Source organism: Lutjanus erythropterus, chromosome 12, assembly GCF_056507025.1.
Source record: "Lutjanus erythropterus isolate fLutEry1 chromosome 12, fLutEry1.hap2, whole genome shotgun sequence".
Lineage (NCBI taxonomy): Eukaryota > Metazoa > Chordata > Actinopteri > Lutjaniformes > Lutjanidae > Lutjanus > Lutjanus erythropterus.
This window is the reverse complement of record NC_139328.1, coordinates 2,669,326-2,691,335: the sequence shown is the minus strand read 5'-3', so window position 1 is coordinate 2,691,335 and position 22,010 is coordinate 2,669,326. Positions and strand designations below refer to the sequence as shown.

Below are 22,010 nucleotides of genomic sequence, written 5' to 3'. Positions count from 1 at the left end.
AAGAAATAAGTTACATGTGTTTCACTGCCTTGTGATTAAGAACTGATTTGATCTGAAATAGTTGAAAGAATTTGAAGTGTTTTTTTTCTTTTACTGGAGAGAGGTATTATTAATAATTTTGCACTTATTCATCTAGAGTTCAATCATAGTGAAAATTGGAGGTTTTTTCTTGTTCTTCTTTCTGGAAAGAAGAAAATAATTGTTTTGTTTGACTGAACTTCTGTGATTATTAAATTGTTGGCTACTCTGCTGCTGTTTGCTGTATGTTCATCCTTGTAACTGAAGCTAAACAACATGCCATCTCTTCCTTCCACTGTGTTAAAATTAAGACAAATTGTCCCAGATACAAGTGCAATACAGAGGAGAGGGACTTGATGAACTTGATCGAAGTCCTGTCCAAACACACAGCCGACTGATCAGGAAAATGACATATACCATCTTTGGTAAAAAGTTATTTGATGTGTACTTTTTAGTGATTTTTTTTGCTTGTCTTATGTCCAATCTGCTAACATGTAGAGGGCGGGGTTTATGACTTATACTGCCAGATGTTCTGGCTTCAATTTTGGGGACAAAAAAACAGATAATCTAAGCAGTATCTTTGTTTTATTTTTTTCCTTTCCCATTAATTGAAAAGTATTCTTTTTTACATCATTGTTGGGGATCTAGAACTGTTTCTGTTTTATCATGAGCTTTTGTGGACTGATGTGTAACAAACCAAACACCTCCCTTCATGTCACGAGAGAGAAACAAAAAACTTGAAACTGTCCAATCATCACAGACATCCAGAAACCCACATTCGTCTGATTAAGTATTTTGCAAACATATTTATGAGTGCAGTTCTACTGTTGTGGCTCAGTCAGTTTTCTATTTTAGTTTACTCCTGAGGGAAATCAAAACTGGAGGGAATCTCATACCTGGATTCATCACAGCAGCGTACTTCATGAAAGAAAATGTCTATAATATTCTGTATTTTGAGTGTTGAGTCTCCTCTGAGATAAATGCTTTGTGATAACCTGCAGACGTGAGCTGTTGTTTCTACCTTCTGCATTAATCGGTTCTCAAGTGTTCTGGTGGAATAAGATGGACGCTTTAATTTAAAAAAAAAAAAAAGGAAGATGCTGACGTCCGAGACGGTCCCTGGCATGTTTAAAAGTTGAAGTGGGTGCACTTCAGCTGCAGTCTCACCTCGTCAAAGTCTGCGATAATTTCGTTGAGCAGCCTCAGGCACTCGACTCCCTGGTTATTCATCTCAGTCTGGGAGTAGAAGTCGGCGAAGCCCGGGATGGATGCGAACATCACACCCACAGCGTCGTAGGACTGGGAGTACAGCTCCTGGAGGGACAGAAGTCACAGATTGAACACTTACTCTTACATTTTTCTTGATGGAAATGCAAATGCACAATTTCTTGTTCATACACAATTTATTTGACGTTCACAGAAATAAACTCTTGTTACTGTGGATTGTTGAATTGAAACTTGCAGAGAGACTGACAACTTGTGATAGAAAGTTGCAGCAGTATCTTCCAGCCTGGGCAGAGCTGGATTTTAATGCATGTTTTGAATATGTGAAGGGGGCACATTCAAACTAACACAAGTTCTTAAATTTTAAGTTCTTTCTTTAAGTTACCCAGATTTGCCATCAATTATTAGAAATTATTAGATTTTTTTCCCCTGTGAAACTGAGTTATTTTTAACCCAAACCATGATTTCATTCTCTTTTCTCCCATTCTAAATATTCTACAAATGCCACAGGAATGGAAATACAAATCTAACACATGAAATACCAATCACATCTTTTGCATAATAAGTACGTCAAGTTGTCATGTTCTCACTCTGGAACCCGGCCACAAACATAGTTCATGATAGGTTTGCAACAAAAACATCACACAGCTGAAGACATGACAGGAAAAGGGGCAAAACGCCACAGACTGGAATGAAACCCACAGCCACTGCAGAGGACTCCGCCTCTGTACATGGGGTGAACGCTCCACCAACCGAGCCCCCGGGCCACCCAAACATCACATCATTTAACAGGGATGAATTTCATTTCTGCAGACAGCTTATGTAATCATACCTTAAGTCCTATGTTGTCTCTCTTTCCATTGTTACTCTTATGGAATTTGTCTGTTTTCAACTTTGCCAACATCAAATAAACACGACTGAAACTCTAACTCAGTTTTAAGAAATGTTTTAAAATAAATTCTGGAGTCTTGCTCAAGAGCGCTGTGATACTCCAGTCCATGCAGCAGCACGTTAATCCTGCAGCAGTGGAGTCTGCAGTCTACACTAAACTGTCTCCACCACCGGGGGGCAATGTTGACACATGAGCGGAGAGCACAGCAGGCCTGTTGACATGAAACAGCATGTCCTCACATACTAATGTCACATGCAGTAATTCATCATGTCATTATGGAAATATTTTAATAATGAACATAATGTCCAACCATAGTTCAACAGTTCAGATGAATAATTAACAAGTCAAATCGCATCTCTCTCTCTCTCTCTCTCTCTCTCTCTCTCTCTCTCTCTCTCTCTCTCTCTCTCCGTATTCTGCTGGACTTTTAATGTAATTACACACTTATGAAAATAAGCCTCTGACTTTATTGTGACATCCTCACTGACATTATAAACGCTTAATGAGCTCAGTCAAATGTCAAAGCTTGAAAGTGAAAGTTGGTTAAAGTCAAACTAATTTAATTTGTTGGTCCTCCGCTGCGTCTCTTCAGGATCCCGTCAGTCGGTGTTCTGAGGTTTATTTGGGGTTTAATCCTGCCTCTGAAGCCTTTAATGTACTTACAGTTCGTCACTATGTAGATAGATGGATACAGGTGGGTGAGAAATGTCTGTAACAGATTGTTAGTAATGTGATGTTCCACCACAAGCCACCAGAACAGCTTTAGCTTCAGAGTCACATCATTTTCACACTCATCAAACTCATCAACAAGCCCTTGAGACCTAATGTAAATTCTGAACCTGCTTTGTGACAGGAGTTTGATCAACCGGTCGGCTTGCATTACCGACTGCTTTGTACAACACATTTGCAGAAGTGTTTACAGCTTCACGTGTTTGAGAAAAAGGTGAAATGATTGTACATGATTGATTGTAGTAAAGTTACATTAGTCCAATGTTCCCCAACTCTATAGTGCACATAGGGGGCTAGGGGTTAGCTTAGAACATGGGACTCTCAGAACATAGGATCTTAGGAACTTAGGACCTTGCTAACCAAGGACCCTGGGGACATAGGGCCTTGGGAATATAGGGCCTTGGGAACTCAGGACCCTGTCAACATCAGGCCTTGAGAATGTAGGACTCTGGGAACATTAGACCATGTGAATTAGGACTCAGGAATATATGGCACTGGTAACTTAGGACCCCTGGAACATAGGGCCTTGGGAACTTAGGACCCTAGGAACATAGGCCTTTGGGAACACAGGACTCTGGAAACAAAGGACCTGGGGAACTTAGGACCTTTGGAACTTGGGACTGTGACAACATAGAGTCTTGGTAACTTAGGACCTTGGGAACTTAGGACCCTGGGATCATATGACATTGGTAACTAGGACCCTATGAAAAAATATACATTCACAGGTTACTGTGCGTTAAGTGAGTAATTAAACATCATTACTTTTTTCCACAACTATTACATCAGTATTATTGAATCTAAAATGTTTCCTAAAATTTCTTCCAGCACTTCTTAGAATGAAAGAATGATCTTAGTTCCACACACAGAGGTTTTCATCTCAAACCTCATCATAAGCCTCCTTTTCCTGCTGTTAAGCACCCTTCTAAGCCACCTAAACAACTAAAAGTGCTGCTAAAGTTACCTTGAGCACTGCCCTAAAACCTGTGAGCTGCTCCAAACAAAAGATAAAAAAAATAGCAACAATAATAAAGCCCAAAAATGAAAATGCTGACTGTCCCCTGATTAACTTAAGATCATCAACACCTCGTCAGGATGTAGGAGTGCTCCAGTATCTAAATCACCAAACAATAAATAGCCTGATTAATAATGTAACGAGTGATTAGGACCCAGCCTATCCTAATGGATGCATTTTTAATCATGTCCTTTTTAATTAGGAACAGGCATGGGAACAGAATGATATCAGCTCTCCTCTCCTGGCATTCATAATTCAGCGGCTGCTCGCCTTTTGTTTGGGAGGCAACGGAAGATTGGAGGAGTCGATTTTGAAGGAGCCGACGAGGACAGACGAGGACAATGTGGCGATTTGACTCCGGTGTGTGATAACTGTTCGCTCTGCTGACCAATACAATCAGTCATTATCAAGCTAGTTAACGAGAAGAATGAAGCAGAACAAACTGGGAAAGAAAAGAAAGAAAAGATACATTTTTTGTCTCATTCTTTCCCACATTAAACAAAAACCAAAAATATTTCACTTTTTTTTGCCTGAGCTAATATCAAACCTTGGTGATGGATATTTCAACAGATTCAGCCCAAATTAATATCATCTTTCATCTTAATTGCTGGCAGCGCATTTCAGAGTAACACTGAAGCTGTCAGCCAGCTACTGATTATGACGTTTTCACACATTTTTAAAATGATCCCTTTCTATTAATGCTGTGCAAGGAAACTACAGTAGGGATAAGGATAGGGAAAGATTGTGGTCATAGTTAATAAAAAGGCAATAGACTTAAAACAACCTCCACACTGTAACTTTCCATCCAGCTTCTTAAGGGGGACACTGCTCCTGCATTGGTGCTGAGCGTAAAACGTGATTTTTAGGAGCGTCCCTTAGTGTAACGTCCATGTGCAATAACACATAGAGCTTCTTCACAATAAGTCTGTTTGTCAAATATCTGCTCTGCTCTGGCATTAACAGACAATGGTACAGGTCAACTGTATGTGCTGCTCCTGTGAAGTGGAGACATCCCAAAAGCTCACAGGAACATGAAAATCAATTGTCTTCAGTTGCTCAGTTGAGTCTGATACCGCCTCAGAATGCAACGTCTGCACAAGAAGAGATTTCATGACATGGGCGTCCATGATGGAGCAGCTCGTTCTCTAATGTGGCAGCTCGGTCAGTGCCCCTATGCTTTGAACTATATCGCTTTAGGTACCTCTCTAAACTCATTTCTGGAGAAGCCCCTCTAGCATTATGTTTTGATGTGGCTTCAGAGTCAGGTGACACAGTATGAAGAGTTAGAAAGTCTGTGTAAGGAGGAGGTGGAGTGGATGGATGGGTCAAACAAACACTGGACTTTTACCCAAGAGACTGACATACTTAATTTAACCCAAACCAAACCCAAACTGGACTTATTATTATTGCTAACTAGATCACATTGTACAAAACTGACACTAGAGTAGTTTCCTACATCTTTAAAGTTTGAGGCTTAGTGCCACTGACCAAACTCCTGTATTTGATGAGTTTGGAGTGAGAGCATGTTGGACTGAACAGTGATGCACAAGCCTCAGATCACCATGTACAATGCCAAGCATCAGCAGGAGTGAGTAAAGCTCACTGCCACTGGACTCAGCAATAGTGGAAATGTGTTGTCTGAGGTGATGAATCACGTTTTGTGGGAAGACAACACCTGAATCTATATATCTATAACTGTTAAGTCCAGTTAAAGGATTGTAGTGTTCTTCCAACTTTGTGTCAATGGTTTGTGTTTGTGTCAAACCTGACAGTGCCCCAGGGTGTGAAGCCAGCTCCATAAAGAAAAGGTTCTCCCAGTTTGGTGTGAAGGATTTGACTGGTGCCGAACCCTGACTGCAACTGCATCAGAACACCAACCGTGAGCCAGACCTGATCACCCAACATCAACCCAACAATGCTGGACCTCACTAATGCTCATGTGGTTGAATGGGAGCAAATCTCTGCAGCCAGATTGTAATATTTAAGTGTTCACCTTTGGATGCTTTGTGCCAAATTTTAAGAAATTTACTGAGGGTGTTCCTGAGATATCGCATTCAGGAGAATGGGAGGATGTGGAGTCACAGTAACCTTGACTTTCAACCACCAAAATCTAATCACATACACGCAGATGAACAGACAACCTGAGAACATAACGCCTCCGGCCCCAGAGCTTTGCACGCATTAAAATATATTGAAGGATCTGAAGCACTATGGTATGATTTTATAAAAAGAGTGACTTAAAGTTCACGTAGTTCAATAGTAAATGGGTTGAAACATCCTCTGACATGAACCTGCTTTACAGAGGACAGCAGAGATAAGGTGAATAAAAAGAGAAACTTTGCAAAGTTTAACTCTCTGCAGAGTCAGAGCAGCTGAGTCACCGCAGCAGTGGAGAAACAAATCAATGTGTTCTCTGCCGCTGACTGACAACATGTTATTAAAATCAAATTAAACACATGCGACCAAAAAAAGCCCTCTCCAGCTGAATATACCGCCCCACCAGTTCCCTCACCGTCTTTCTCTGTCTGTACAGTTGTTTGGAAAGAGATTACGGAGCCTTTTCTTTTCTTCACCGGCTGGAACGGGGCTTCGAGGCTCAGGGAACGACTTGTATTGAACACAGAGGACTAATTTTGGATCAGGTCTGTGGTGAAAAATGAGGTTAAATATGCAGATGTGTGAGAGGAGGAGCTGCTTTATAAAAACTTTGAGCTGAGCGCCGAGCTTCAGAGTCACTCTCCTGCTTGGATTTGGCCTGGCATTTACTGGATTACTGAAAATATTCATCTTGGTTCACATCAGTGGAGACTAAGGCCTGGGTTATAATCCCAAATGGATGCATACACGGACAGCTGTGGACACAACTGATGCCTGGAGTCCAAGTTCCACACATACACAGTAGATCAGCACCAATAGTTGATAAGTCAGTGGATAAGTCAGCGTGGTCACAGCAAATTGGGGGTCCATGATGTCTGCACAGAGCATCATCAACATCATTTGAAAAAATGTCCATGTTGGTCTGCTCAGGTGTTGGTTGAGATTTCAGATTTGGCCCCTAAAAAGCATCAGCTTCACAAGCTACAGTGTCATATCCACAAAACACAAAGATAAAGATGGTTCCCTGCATACCTCGTTGTCCCGGTCCTTCTCCAGGAAGTGTCGGGCCACGTGGCTGGGCAGGATGTTCCTCAGCATGTTCTCGTTGTGTTCTCGCAGCTCCTTCATCTCATTGATCTCCTCTTTGGCCTGGACACGCCACAGGAAGTCCAGCCGGGCCGTGTACTCCAGCTAAAGACGCAAAAAAACATAAATGTAAAAAAGAAAAAAAGCAAGCAATGTGTCCTCTCTGTCTTTCCTCTCATTTTTTTCAAGTCCATATTATTGCACTACAGGACCGACAGCAGACTGGCTGAATGTTAAACTCTGAACTTTAACTTTGAATGATGCTTATACATATTTCATGTGATAAAGAACTGCTTAAGATCAAAACTAAGCTTTCAAGGGCTTTAATATTACTTTATTTTCTTCAACACATGCATGATTCATACAGATACTCTTGACCCTGTTATGTTGCCTGATACAGTGACTACAGATTACTCTTCATGGAAACTAATAAGTAGGATTAATCTGTGATTTTTCCCACTTTCTCCAAACATTTGGTGCCACTCCTCAAGCCTCTCAAGACCTGAAAATCCCTCGTCCTTTCCAGAAAGAATTAACGTTGTTAATTGCTTAGAAATTTAACCAAAAATCAGGGGGAAGTCTGTCGCTTATGTCATTTAAATGATGGAAAGGCTGAGCCGCGGTTCTATAATGAACGGCTAAATTAAAAAATCCGTTAAAGGTTGGATCAATTATGGAACACAAGCGAGTGCGATCAATCTGAAGTGCAGCAAAAGGATTCTAATGGGCAACACAAATTGCTTTTCTGAATGCACAATTAATGCAAAGTCATTTGAATACATTAGAGCCAAACAAAAGTCGGTACCATTTAGTTTGTACTTGCTGGAGAGAGGGGGGAGAAAAAAAAATCCCTGATATTAAAAATTAATTTCGGGGGCAGGCAGATAAGCCTGTGAGGATTTATGCGTCTCTCTCTGGCGATTGGCGGAAACAGTTTTGTGATTAATCCTGGTATCAATTAGTCCCTTAATCATATGAGTGAGTACAAAACTTCAATCTCATTTTCTGTTTTTCTAATTAAGAATGCAAAGCCTGCAGGGCCGGTTTGGCGGCGGATAATGAGATGGTGGCCGGTGAAATAACGGGCCGCTCAGGCGTTAACCAACGTGACCTCTGCGGTGCACAGCTGGGCGACACTCTGATTCAAAATGGCTTCTATTAACCCTCAGAGAAGCATAGAAAAAAAAACACTTACTCCTAATAAACATTTTACTCTGCTGTCATCTTACACAGTGTAATTAAGTTTAGTTCAGAGTAATGCTCGGCTGTACAGTCATATGTTGTGGGTTAATAGGCAGGCTAGCAGGCCGAGGGTTCAAATATATGAGGATATTAAACACGGAGCAGATTCAGGCAAAAATTAGAGTCTGGAAAAATAAAAATTCATACTTATACAACTGAGGAGAGCAACTGAGAAAAAAAGAGACTTTCTACTTCCTTCACTGCATTTCTGAGGAAAATATTGTCCTTCATGGTTCGCTGCATTTATCAGCTTACTTGTTACTTTACACATTTTATATCTTTTGTATCTTTTTTATGCAACTAATTTGCAACAGAAAATATATAATTGCTGCCTGGATCATGACCATGAGTGAATGAAACACTATATTTATGCACCGTGCAGGACTGTGACACCAGATTCCTGTCTGTGGGTCAGTTTAGGCAACAAAATTGAAAAGTTAGTTTTTTCTTTAAAAAGCTGAATGATATATATTACTTTAGACACATGGGCCAGATTGTTTGCACTTTTGTTTCCATGATTAACTAACTTTTTGCCACATTTTAAACAAATGCAAACCGCAGTTTCTATACATTTTTATATGCAGTAGTTAGCCGTGCAGTCGACATGAACTCAGCAAATCTTCTGTCACTTAGAAGTGGTCTTAATACCACTGATAGAAACTGAACATTGTTGATTTTGTCTTTGCTTTCGTCAAAAGCCACAGAGTATGAGTATGCAGTGAAACCTCGATTTGTCTTGTAACTGATCGTAAATGTATCTTGACAACTTGTAACTTGGCTCTCCCTCTGTGTGTTTTCGGACAGTAAACTACTGTTGAACAAGATATTCTTTTCTGGACGTAGAATATCAGAAAATTGCAACATTAAATTGGCATGAAATAATTAGACAAAAAATTAAATTAAATAATTCAGCATGCCGGATTATGTTACATTTTTTACATCACCTGTACAGTTTTGAGTTTTATCTAAAAGCTGTGTTAACTGGTTCTTTTTAAATTTAATTTATTTACTTATATTATATTGACTTCTTATGGCCAATGTGTAATATTATTTCATTAGCATCCCAGTGAAGCTCATTTTCCAGCTCATCGCGGTAACTTTTCTGTCCCTGTCTCTGCAGTTGTGGAACTTCCTGTTAGGTTATCTCAGACTGGCTGAAGACGAAGATGTAGCGTCTTTCACATCACTCATAAAGACACGCTTAAATGAGAAAACCTTTTAATTTCATTTCCAAATTTTATGGCTGAGCTGTAATGAAAAACATTAATGCTGCTGTTAATGTTGAAATCTCTTAACACATTAATTAAAAAACGGCATCATCTACTGTTTTAAATAATCCAGAACATGTAAGGCCACTGCTGACACAGTCGACCAATGGGAACTTAAACCAAGTAGTTCTAGCTGCCTAAGCTTAACCAAACCTTAATGTAGATTTGACAGGAAGCAAACAGATGGAACACAAAGAAAAAATGGCTTATTTTGTTGGCAGCTTGCCTCCTCTGGTCTGTAAACGATTTAACATAAAAACGAGGTGTCAAAAAGAGAATCTGTAATCATTTCAAAATAAGAGTCTTGTCTGCAGCTTAGTGATGAAATGCTTCATGTTCACTGCGCTTGATAATGTAATTACTGCTCTGACAGGAAGCAGCGTTCATGAAGAACAACCTCATCTGGCTTCAGTGCTCTGCTGCCGTGACTTTATTATGTGAAAGGACTGCAGCTCGCTTTCCTCTGCTGCTTTTAAAGAAACAAAAAAATCAACATCACACAGCAGAATACACATAAAAATGCCAAAAACGCAAAACATATGATCTCATATTATTTAATTAAACATACAATAATATAATTAAAGAGAAGAGTCTGCTTTCTTGTGAGCTTAAATTGTAGTGTAATCATCTACCTGTCGATTTGTTTGTAGCTTTGATGAAAGATTTTTTCAGGCTTACATCATTCCTTGTCTACTTGCAGCTTTCACATAAAAGGAAAACGAGTGCAAATGTTGTTTTGCGGGTTATTGTGCAGACAACGTACGTAAGACTCACATTTAACACAGCACTGAATGAGAGCTTGAATGAGAATCTTGTAATGAAAGAGAGAAGAATAAAGGAGAGTCTCCTCCATCTTTCTGCTCTAATAAGCTCTTCTTCTCGACACAATAAAATCACTTAAATGTCTCCTCTGAAAGAAGCACTAACTAATGTTTTTACGCCCTCTGTGTATTTTCTCAACAATAGACGACGCGTTGCAAGTTTTCAGCCACAAAGGACTGAAAAAGCCTTGTTCTCATTCCAAAATCCAAATGATGGAGCTGCTTCATTATTCCAGTGTTTAGTGTGGTGATATATTACCGCCGTTTTACTTCATGTTTCTGTTGGATCTTTGCTCCAAGCAGCAAAACCTCCTCCCCTCTGAAAATGTACCATTTGTGTTTACTGTTCGAGTCAATTACAGGAGGGTATTCATTCAGTTTAGAAAAAAAAAGGATTCAATATATCATGTCGTTTTAAAGGAGACAAAATAGATGATCAACACTTCTGCATGACACATTTCTCAAGTAAATCTGGAGCAGTTTTTCAACTGTAACTAGACATGTTGCTCCATGTATGGTTGATGTATTCATTTCAGAAATGAGTAATCTGGAGGATTCAGCCCTGAATTCAGGTACCGTGTTTGGTTTTCATCAGCGTCTCTCTTTTTAAGGCTGGAACGTTCTTCTCCGGGCTTCACACTGACAAGCCTGTGTGGGGGTTGAATTTTTATTCTTACTTTTCGACTGGATCCACTAATCAGCTCGCCTGATGCTGTGTCCGCACCACCTGTCGTTGATATTTGGGAGGTTTTGTGCATCTGCTCCTCTGCGACCTCAGCTGCACATCAGGAAATGTTCACAGATTCCTTTTAGGCATGTCCACTTTTCATTTATACCTCTTGTACTTTTTTAAAGCTTTTATAAGCAGTTTACCAAACCGCAATGAACAGAAAACTACCACGACATCTGTGAAATAAATAAATTTGGGTCGACGAGCGCTGCAGGAATGAATGAATGATCATTTTTTAATCGGTTTTTGGTTAGACGCCTGAAATAAGACCTGTGGCTAACACAAGAGACGTTCACGTTTTAACTAGAATCAGTAAATACCCCACTCTTGAATTTGGAAGCTTAGTCACTTAGTGATGGTGACGTTGAAGTCATGTGACCATGATGCAGTTCATGATGTTTGTTTGTGAAGACTGTGAACAAAACATATCACAAACTTTTGTTTGCTAAAGGGCTTATTTTCTGCAGGGATCTAAAATCCACTTAAAAAAAAATCCTAATGGCTCTTTGTGGGAAGAACCAGAGCGATTATGACACCCAACAAAAATACATCATCCCTGCAACACTCTATAACAAATTGGGCGACAACATTACACGCCACGAAGAAGAATTTAGTTTCCTTTTCTCTGCAAAAAGATCACTGTGGCATAAAAGAAAAGAAAAAAACTTTCCAACAGAAGTTGAATCTCACCGTCACCTTACTTTACATGCAGATTGAGATTTGGGAGGCATTGGCTCCTCCATAACACCCTGCTCTGCACTCATGTGTATCTCAACAGAAGCTTATTTTCCACTTTAACACCCTTCATGCATTTTCTGGAGACCTATAATTCCAGCCTTATGAAAATTATATGTAAATTATATTAAACTACATTTGCTGTTGGAGCTTCAAACAACCCAGGCTCATGTTTTCAGATGGAATTTTCAAAAACTATTTAAATAGAGTCTTTCCTTCCTCTGACTATTATGAAAATCTTGCACATGCATTTGGTCTTTCTGTCTGACAAAAAACAAATCTGGGTTTTAACATAAGTTAAAGGCATAATCTGCAACACATTCCTAAAAATATAGTACAGACTCATAAACATAATCCTGTTTAATCATCACTTATGACCCACACGAAGTGTGAGAGAGACCATGTTCTCTGTCTCTATTTCCTCATTATTTTGCTGCTCGGGACACTTTGCCATCCCAAAATGCATCATGGGAACAAGACCCTGGTGTGTTTAGAACCAGTTTGGACAAATCCTGCTGATTGTACCTTTAAAGCTGCTGTAACATAAGTTAAATATGGACATGATTCAACACTGTTGCACCATAAGACCTGCTGTGAGCCTGAGCAGGAGAAATAAAAACATGAAGTGCTTTTCTGTCACCCAGGACCAATTTAGTTTCGGCTAAAGATAATTTTGAATATTTTGCCGAACAGACAAAGCCAGTTACACAGTCACATTGTGTTTAAACCTGGCACATCAATCCATTAACAGTGCATGAAAAAGAGAGCGCTGGACCTCCCTTCAAAGAGTGAACAGTCTCTTTTATATGTGCTCTTTTCTCTTGGCCTGATGCATCTCACACAAACACGCTTTTCGGAGCCGGAGAGTGTTGCACGCTTCACGCTGGGAGCTGTCATTGTCTCTGCTTTGCCAAACAAGTGGCAGAATTGACCCTGGGAAAATCAATATGCCACTGGATGATTTCAAATGCGGCTGCTTTCTACTTTTATGGGGCGACAAAGGACCTTCAATTACGGCCTCCATCTCTGACCGACGCCGAGCCGCTGAACTGCTTGATCAAAGGTTGCCATAGAGAGAGCATGAAAGCAGTGCGGTGATACCAGCTCCCCTCAGGCTGCTGACTCTGACTGAAAAATGGATTGAATAATGTATCAGATGTGTGAACAAAGTGGCTTGTTTCTGTTTTTCTTTGTATCTGAAGAAGTGTCACTCAGGCCAGATATTACACGGCAATAACAGGGTGGTTTTCTCCGGTGTTGTGGATGATTCGTTCCCGATCTCTTTGGCTTGTGGCCCCTTAAAGCAGGATCCCTTCATCACAGCTTGCATATGTTAAGGAGCAGTACAGAGTGTTTTTTCTTCTTCCAAATCCCTAAACTCACCGCATTAGATGTGAAAATATTCTATACGCTGTTTCTCCCACCTGCTTCTCTGATGTCCAACGTCCCTTGTGATATTTTCACATCTCGCTTGCTGAGATAAGGGTTTATTTCAACTAAGAGTTTCTCAAAGGCTTTCTGATCTGACACCTCTATGGTTAACGGGCATGAAAGTGTTGAAGCTGGTGTTTTCTTACCTGCTGGCCGTGATAGAAAACAGCGAGGAGGAACATGGCCATCAGAAGCAAAGACGTCTCTTTGGTTCCCAGGAAGTTTCTGTAGGGACAAAAGTACAGAAGATGTTACTTCAGGAGTTTTGTTTATTTGGTGCCCTTTTGTCGTTTCACTGATGAAAACTGTAGATTGTTGAGCAATAACAAACTTTCTTTTGCTTCAAACGTACGTACAGTTCATCACTTTTTCAAATTCACTTCAAAGGACAGTTCACTCCAAAATGAAAAATGCATTACAAGAGCTATTTATCCATTTAGATAGTTTTGTTGTGAGCTGCAGAGTTTTGGAGAGTCTGCCTTCTCTTAAATATAATAGAGGTAGATGACACTTAGCTTGAGTCCTGCAGCAGTAACTGCTGGGTAACCCACAAAAACATAACTGGTAAAAAGTGTATTTATAGAAATGCAAGGGCACAAGCACGAGTAAAAATGAACAAATTATGCACTGGTGAGAAGAAAAATTATTTTGTTTTTCCTAAAGAAATCAGAAATGAAAGTGATTGTGCAGTATTTTAACATTTAAATCAGCTACAAATAGTCAGCCGTCAGGATTTTTTTAATTGTGAAAGCAGCACAACCTTTGACCTGAAAACCGGCCAAATACTGTGATGTGACTGATCTGACAGCGATGTAGGCTAACCTCTAGCTACAGCAACAAATCGGGAAAATCCACTGGTGAAAGCCAAGTCAGACGTTTTGGAGGAATTCTGTGTAAACAGAGACTGTGAGAATAATGTAGTTGGTGGCTTTTCTGCCAAAAAAGTGCCTAAAAACTATTAGCATTCGCCAGCTGCAAGCTAGGGACATTGTTGCTGAGGAAACACACGTATCAAATCATTGTGCAGAAGGAAGCGTGCATCTACTCATAGACAAGAGGCTCACAGCGCAGTGATGTAAATATTAATGGCGTCCTTGGCTGAGCTGTAAAATTAGCACCACTGGCACGGTTGGTGGGTGAGTAGAAAAGGAAGTAGTTCCTACTTGAAACCGCTCACACCAAGGTCTGAGGAATAAACAGGTCATGACACTGCTGTTGAGTTTTTCAAATGTATGTTTTGTCGCTTTGAGCGCCATCTAGTTTTATTACACTGGCGAGAAGGCAGACATCTCTGTAGGCAATATCTCTAAAAACCTGCAACCAACCAAAACTATCCAGATCGATTAAGAGTGTTACAGGTAAGAGGAAAAATATATATTTTAGATTTTAGGGTGAATTGTCCCTCTAGGTTTTTTTTTTGCACGTTTTTTTATTTTCCCATGATTTTAACAAAGAAGGACATATGAACAATGATCTAATTTTCTCATGTCCACCAGCCCTATTTTCTAATTTAATAAAACATGAAATCCACCAAGAAACAAACCATTCAAGTAAAGTCCAAGTCAAGAAATAATTTCAGAGGCCAACAACTGAGAGAAAGTGGGACTGAAAAGTTGAGTTTTTAGAGGAGTTTTAAAAGATGATACTGATATTTCTCGCCTAATCTGCGCGCTCAGTGTGTTCCACGCAGCAGGGGTCTGATGGAGGAAAAAAACCTCTTTGTTATCAGCTCAGACTGTCGAAGGACCAGAAGTTCTGCACAATCTGAGTCTCTCTGAGGATCAACAGCTCAGAGAGATCTGGATATGCTACTTTAGGAACTTTATGGAGACTTAAGAGCCAAACAGATATTTTTTCCTGCGTAGATAATAAGGTTATACAAGTAAGAGTTTGACATCTTTGTTATCCACATGTTGTCACAACACAGCTCTTCACAAGCTCAGCGGGGTTGTAGGTGGAAAAGGAAAGAAGAAAATCAAAATATGAGGATTTGGAAGCACACGTACGAACATTTCAGAGGTTTAAGGAGATGCTTGTGGTCGCACTTCACATGCAAAACACAGCGGCTGCATCACAAAGGCATCTTGTTTTTATCTTACAGTCCTCAGATTTTTTTTTTTTAAGGAGCAGGTCTATTTAAACATATTCTCAGTCCCAACGTACCACAGTTTGTCGTGACTGCTGGTGTGAGAAGACACCGATCCTTCAAGAGCAGGAACCAGATGTCAGGTGCTTAGAAATCTTTTGTTTTGATGCTCAAGTGAAGAATGTTGTTGAGTTTCTTTCAGCTCAAAAACATCTCAGAACGTTCCTTTACAGGACAGAGATGCTGGAGTTTATCTTCCCTGTCTTGCCATGGGGCAGCTTTATTTCATTGGTTGATCCTTCTGTTGCTTGTATTGTTGGTTTTGCACAGTATCTGCTGTTTTTCCTCTGTAAAACACTTTGTAACCTTGTTAAGAAAAGTGCTATAAAAATGCAAAAATAAAGTTTATTGTGACTGTTTTTGCAAAAGGAGAACAAGACAAGAAACAGAAAAGAAGCTGCTGATATACTGCAGTTACTCTGAGAAACTACAAAAAAGTGTTGGCATTTCACAGTTTTGTATTACAGATTCTTTTCTGATTGAAACCCTTTTCTAAAGGACCAGTGTGTTGGATTTAGTGGCAGGTGAGCTCACTCTCCTCTTCCAAGCACGTTTTTCAAAAGGATCAGGTTCAATTCAACTGATTCTCACTTCCTTACGCACCAAAGAGAAGAGAGAAGACTGTGATGTTTCAAGTGTCGTAAACAAGGTCCTGCTGCAACATTTACAGAGCGACTCAGCAAATCTTCAGAAATCAGATGCTCAGTACTCTTGGTGCTCAAGTTAAGGATGCTGTTGAGTCGTGCTTCTTGCAGTTATTTCTTTCCGTCTAATTTACATTTGGTTATACATGCATTTATTTCACTGCCTAGAGCAGCAGAACGCTGCCCCCTGGATTTGAACAAACAAATAGAAATATGAACACATGACTCTTATGTTAAACCGGCTGCCCATTTTATTGTGTACTGATTTCTAAAATGTTATTGATCACTTTTAAAGCGTTATTCAGTTTGTATCTGTCCAGGTGTTCTCTGAGATCAGAGGATGAAGCTCTGCTGACTGTTCTGAGATCCAAGCTTGTGACTGAAGGTGACCGGACCTCTGCGTTTGAACACTCTACTTATTTAAATAGGACAGGCTTTATTATTAGCATAGGTTGAACTGCTTCTAAAAACTTTCCTGTATAGAAAGCGTTTATGTAAGGGATGATCAAAGAGAAGGTGTCTGACACCATGAAGTGACTTCAAATCGTTTAACACACACCTACAAGTTGATTACCCCACTTAAACCATGATCAGTTGCCAACAATAAGAAATATTAGTATTTTTTTGGTGAAGGTTTTGCACTCAAAATCAGAAGTTATGAAGCAGGAGCTCACTGTTATCTTGACAAGGAATAATTCTAGTCCCTTTTACAACCAAACTCAGCCGACCTGCTGCAGTTGAAAATGAGTGAACACCACTTCCTAACTAACAGCTGTGCTTTTTAATTGCTATTGTTACCAGTTGTATAGCCGATTCTAAAATTTCAAACAGTGATTAAACTTGAGCCGAACTACCGAACGGTTTTAACGCACACCTGCCGGCCAATCAGAAAGGAGTTCTCCCTCAGACCATGGTACGAGAATATTTAACATGTTACTGGATTTTATCTTTCAGCTCCTGCCACGATACATTTTTAACTTCCTTCCTTCTGTTGCTTGTATTGTGTTTTTATTGTTGTTTTTGGGTTTTATCTGCTGTTTTTTTCTCTATAGCAGAATTTCTAACCTTGTTAAGAATCGCTCTGTTCAAACAAAGACTTTATTATGTGTTTCCCATAATGGAAAACAAAAGTGTGGAGGAAACACAAAATGAGCTGCTCGTTTTATCGTTGTTACTCTGAGAAACTACAAAACAAAGCATTTGCAATTTTTTGTATTACAGATTCATTCCTGATTTAATCTTATTTTTAAGGGGCCAGTGTAGAGGATTTAGAGGCATCTAGTGGTGAGTCCAAGCGTGTAGGAGAACCTACAGTGGCCACGACACCGCAGCCACCATTTGGTTTAAGTTGTGGGCTGCTGTAGAAACATGGCAGCCTCTGCAGATATAAAGGCAACAAAAACAAAGAGATTCTTGTTTTTAGATGATTAGAAATGGATGAAAATATAGTTAGGAATATTATATTCCATTTCTAACTACAAACTTTTGCCTGTGTTGGATGTTCCACACAAATTAATAAAATATTGGGCAAAATGGCTCCATTATGCAACGTTTTGCAATGGAAATTCATACAAAGTCGTTATGTCTGTCCTTCTGAAGTCTTTCAATTGCTTAAAAGAAATATATCTGATTCCCATCAGCTCCTTATGGAGCCTGTATAGAAACCTCTGCTTCAAGGAGGCTTAGTGCTTTTTTCATCCTCTTCTTCTTCTTATAGGTCTGTCATGGTTATAGGCTCAGGGTGACTTCATACACTGTCACTGTAAAGGTCACTGTACTATCACTGACAACCTGTGAGATGAGTTTTCTCACATTTCTGTCCAGAAATAAGGTCAACGCGGCTCCCTGAAGAGGAAAAGGCGAGGAAACAGACAGAGAAATAAAGAGACTTCAATGTACCTGGCTTTACTTCAACACATGTACTTTGTTCATCTGAACTCTGCAGCATTAGTTAGTTAGTAGTCGGTTTCAACATCTTTCCTACGTTACTATTCAAACTTATACAGAAAATGTCAAAAAATCTTTTTAGATCAGTCACAGGTACAGAAAAAATGGTCAGTTTCAGTCTAGTTAACGCTCACATAAAGAGAAGAGAGAGATGGAAAAGATGAAAGTTTTGATCAACAAGCTGTAAAAATGTACCACCAAGTTTCACAAGACGTGAAGGATTCTCTGAGAAACTGGGCTGACTTTCAAAAGTGCTGCAAATTTTAACCGAATTTCAAATAAACTGGCAGCAGAAAATGTGGATAAATGTTTTTCATCCATCCAATACTGTTATGTGATCCACCAGGCACGGCTGCGTCGCGTTACGGCCGATCGGCCCAGAAGCAGCTTTCCACTTCAGACACATGCCGAGTCTATTTTTGACGGATGCTATGTTAACTAGCACAGAGCAGATCAAACGGGCAGGAAGTCAGACACAGAAAAGGCAGGGAGAAGCCGGTAAATTTTCAAAATAAAAGACCCATGATCATAAAGACAGACAGAAAAGAAATTATTTAACCAGCGCATCCTGTTTATCCACGGTAGAAGCACAAAGAGCAAGGAAGGAGAATCTAATCAACAAAATCTGAGCAAGTAAACATAATCAGGCGGGCAAAACGCTCCGCTGCTGAAATGCTTCTGAAACGCTGCTGATGGGGCTTGCAGCCGTGCAGAGGACGGATCAGAACCGTGGTGCAGACGTGCCGTGCTCGGAGGAATCAACCGGTAAGAGTTGGTTGATGAAAATAAGCAGTAGTTGGCGCCAATTCTGCAGTTATAACTATTATACCACTGCAGAAGAATGGGGCGAAACAAGATGATGTAATAAAAATTGATTGTAATATTATCCAAATCACAATATGGCCAATCCCAATCACAGAACCTGCAATTTTTTGATAAAGGAAACATCTGTGACAAAACATTGTTATAATGAAGTGCTGTAGTGCTGAGAGCGATGCCCTGGACCCCAACAAATGTCACATTATCATGATCTCCATAGGTTGTTTTAAGTGAAAATGAAAATTGTGATGGGAAATGATGCGTCCCAGTAATTGCGAATCGTATCACAATCACAATATCTGTCAAAAATAATTCTTTTCATCATGTCATTCTCTTAGTTTCATGTGAGGAAGGTCAGCAAATACAGCTGATCATTTAACAGCTGGTCATGTCTTTTAAATGTTTGCTACGTCAGCATTTATTTGGAAAAATGTTTCAATCTCTCATTAAGTGCATACACTCTTTGAAAAAGGCTGAAAGCACCTCAACCCAGCATAAAAAACTTTTTGGCAAACTTGAGGACTTTTTTTTCTTTAAAATTTTGACATTTCCACCAACTTTTAATATACGCGATACATCAAAATGTGCATAAAAATAAACCTAAACATTGAGATTGTTGAACCTGTGATTCTAAAACACTCACTCCGTGTTGTGGTGGACGGTGTCGTAGCGGACAAACAGCGAGGTGTAGAAAGCTTCGGTCAGCAGCGAGTAGATGGCGATCATCACCAGCAGCACCGCCAACTTCAACACCGAGTTCAGACGCAGGAACACCGCACACGTCACCATCGCCAGGACCCCCGTGAACACAAAGTACTGCGAAAAACAACAAAAGATACGGTTAAGATCACCAGATCCATCTTTTAAAGAAGCTACTCCACTTCATAGTACATTCAGAAGTGCAGTAAGATTACAGTAAAGCTCAAAACTTTCTTTGAGTTTGTGTCTAATCTAATATCCCAGTCAGTAACTCTTTTTTATGTATCTAAAACCAGCTCTTGTTTGAAACACAAGCTTTTCTGCCCCGCTGGAGGAAATAAGGTTGTGACATATACATGCAACAATACATGACTCAGCTGAAGCTCGGAGCTATAAAAATGTTTCTCACTTATTGAGTTCATCAATCAGCTGCATATTGTGTGAGCAAAATAATATAATGGATGTTTTCTCCGTGTCGTTCTGATGGCTCCATCAGTCGCCGTTGTCTGAGGCGAGACCTCCCCCCTGGGCGCGAGCAGATGCCGAGGATGTTTAATTCATCATTTTTGCCGCTGTCGCAGAAGTGAAAAAAACACAACAGATGGACCTGACTGCAAAATTCAGACGACTCATTTAGCCGGTACCTCTGGATAGAAGCAGATGTCTGGGATGGAGGCCGACTCGTTGTACGTCTGGTTCCTGAAGGTGCTGGACTTGTCGAAGTCACACCACAGCTGTGAGACACAAACAGGGGGAATTACTGTTGTTGTGCAGTACGAAACTAATGCAAAAACACCCAGAATCCCCCTCCATATATTCTGGCATCGAGCCTTTAATTTTTCAAGATGTTTGAGTCAGATATTCACAGCTTGTTGTGAGTAAACAGGGTGAGATTCAGTTCTCTGCATGAAAGCTGCATGTTTCTGACCTCTTAAAGAAAGAATCAGAAAAGTTCTAATACTAATAAAAAGCTGAACTGTAACTGAAGTGATAAATTTAACTTCTGGTTTATTTGAAAAGAAGAAAGAGAAGAACCTGCGGTTGGTAAGAGCACAAAAACAGCATCAATATGAAATTAAGTTCAAAGATGAATGGAAGAAAAGATGATATTATATTTTAAAATAAAAGTTTGAATGTGTATGTTTTCTTTGTAAAAAAAAAAAATCTAAAAGATACAGAGGGCTCATGATCTATTTATTTATTCATTTTAAAACTTAAGACTTTATCAGATTTTATTTGAAATCATCAAATGAAAATCTTGTTTTGAAGTCACACAAACATAATTAACAGCTCAGTTTAACTCTCTTTAATCCATAAGTTTTTTGAGCTGTCAACAGTTTTTTACCTTTTTTTTTACTGTAAACTTCTGTTGCAGAAGGAAAGAGCAACTTTCTACTGATCTGATCTGCTCATTTAGAAAATCCTGTGCTGTTTTTTGTCATTGTAGTTGTTTGTTTGATTCCTGATTTGTATTTTTAAATATGTTTAAAGCTCCTGTCTTTAAAGCGCTTCAGCAGATTCTCTTAGCAACTGCAAAATGTATTTGCAAGAGGAAACAAACAACAAAAGCTTGTTGTCTTTGTCAAAAATTTAAAAAGTTAACTCTGACACAAGCAGCATGTTCTCACTCCCAACTTGTCAAATACAGGAGCTGAGTCAGTGGCTCTGTGCTGCAAACTGTGACGTCTCTACCCCTCTAGCGTTGGTTTTGCACGCGCTCCACAATCATGTTGGCAATAATAAATGTACGTCTGAGTTTTGGGTGTGTAGACTCCCTAAAAATGTTAGACTGGGGGCGGTGCTTTACGTCCTGCGTCACACAGACTGCCGTGAGCAGTAAGTTTATCTAAAGAAGAAAAGTAATTTCTCTCAACAAAAGATTAGTTTGTACAACTTTTTCAAAAGCTCAGAGTTTGAGTTGGGTTAAAAACTCAATATGTCGGAATATGTTGCCTTGAAATTTTGAGTTGTCTCAACTTTTTCATTCACCTACAGCAATGATATATATATATTTTTTTTGTCAAAGTCACAGGGAGCCACTGGTGAGGGGATCCAGAGCCGCAGGTTACAGACCCTCAGCTAAAGTTTATCTACAGCGTCACTGTTTGAAGCACTGACCACGATTTTCTTTACAACAAAGTGTTTCTGAAGCCTGAATCTAAACACAAGCGAGATGTAAATCCTGATCTCTGGTGACAGGGTTATTAGTTCACTCTCTCCAGTTTCCTCTGCATGAATTTATATTTACACAAACAAATCTTTCCATATCAGTGTGAAGGTTCTGTTACTTTTTTATGCTCCTTTTTTTTCTGCGGCCACTGTAACCGATCCTTTCCTCAGCAGCTGAGGCCCCAGTGTTGCATAATAAGCCCTGCTCGATCCAATCCGAGACCCTGCGATACCAAAAGCTCATTATGAGCTTGTTTCATGTGCTCTTTAGTTAAGTAATGACTTGCGAGCCAGCGTCTTT

General features: G+C 39.7%; 1 protein-coding gene across 2 annotated transcripts in view; it reads right to left on the bottom strand.

Moving 5' to 3' along the window:
• adcy8 (adenylate cyclase 8 (brain)) overlaps nt 1–22,010 on the bottom strand; it is a 117,093-nt gene that overhangs the window by 5,666 nt on the left and 89,417 nt on the right. For both annotated transcript variants that reach the window (XM_084731710.1, XM_084731711.1), the window contains 5 exons: nt 20,185–20,274; nt 19,485–19,657; nt 13,432–13,510; nt 7,005–7,163; nt 1,186–1,332 (listed from right to left, as the gene is read on the bottom strand). In XM_084731710.1, the coding sequence (XP_084587836.1) occupies nt 1,186–1,332; nt 7,005–7,163; nt 13,432–13,510; nt 19,485–19,657; nt 20,185–20,274 (648 nt within the window). The remainder of the gene's footprint in view (nt 1–1,185; nt 1,333–7,004; nt 7,164–13,431; nt 13,511–19,484; nt 19,658–20,184; nt 20,275–22,010) is intronic.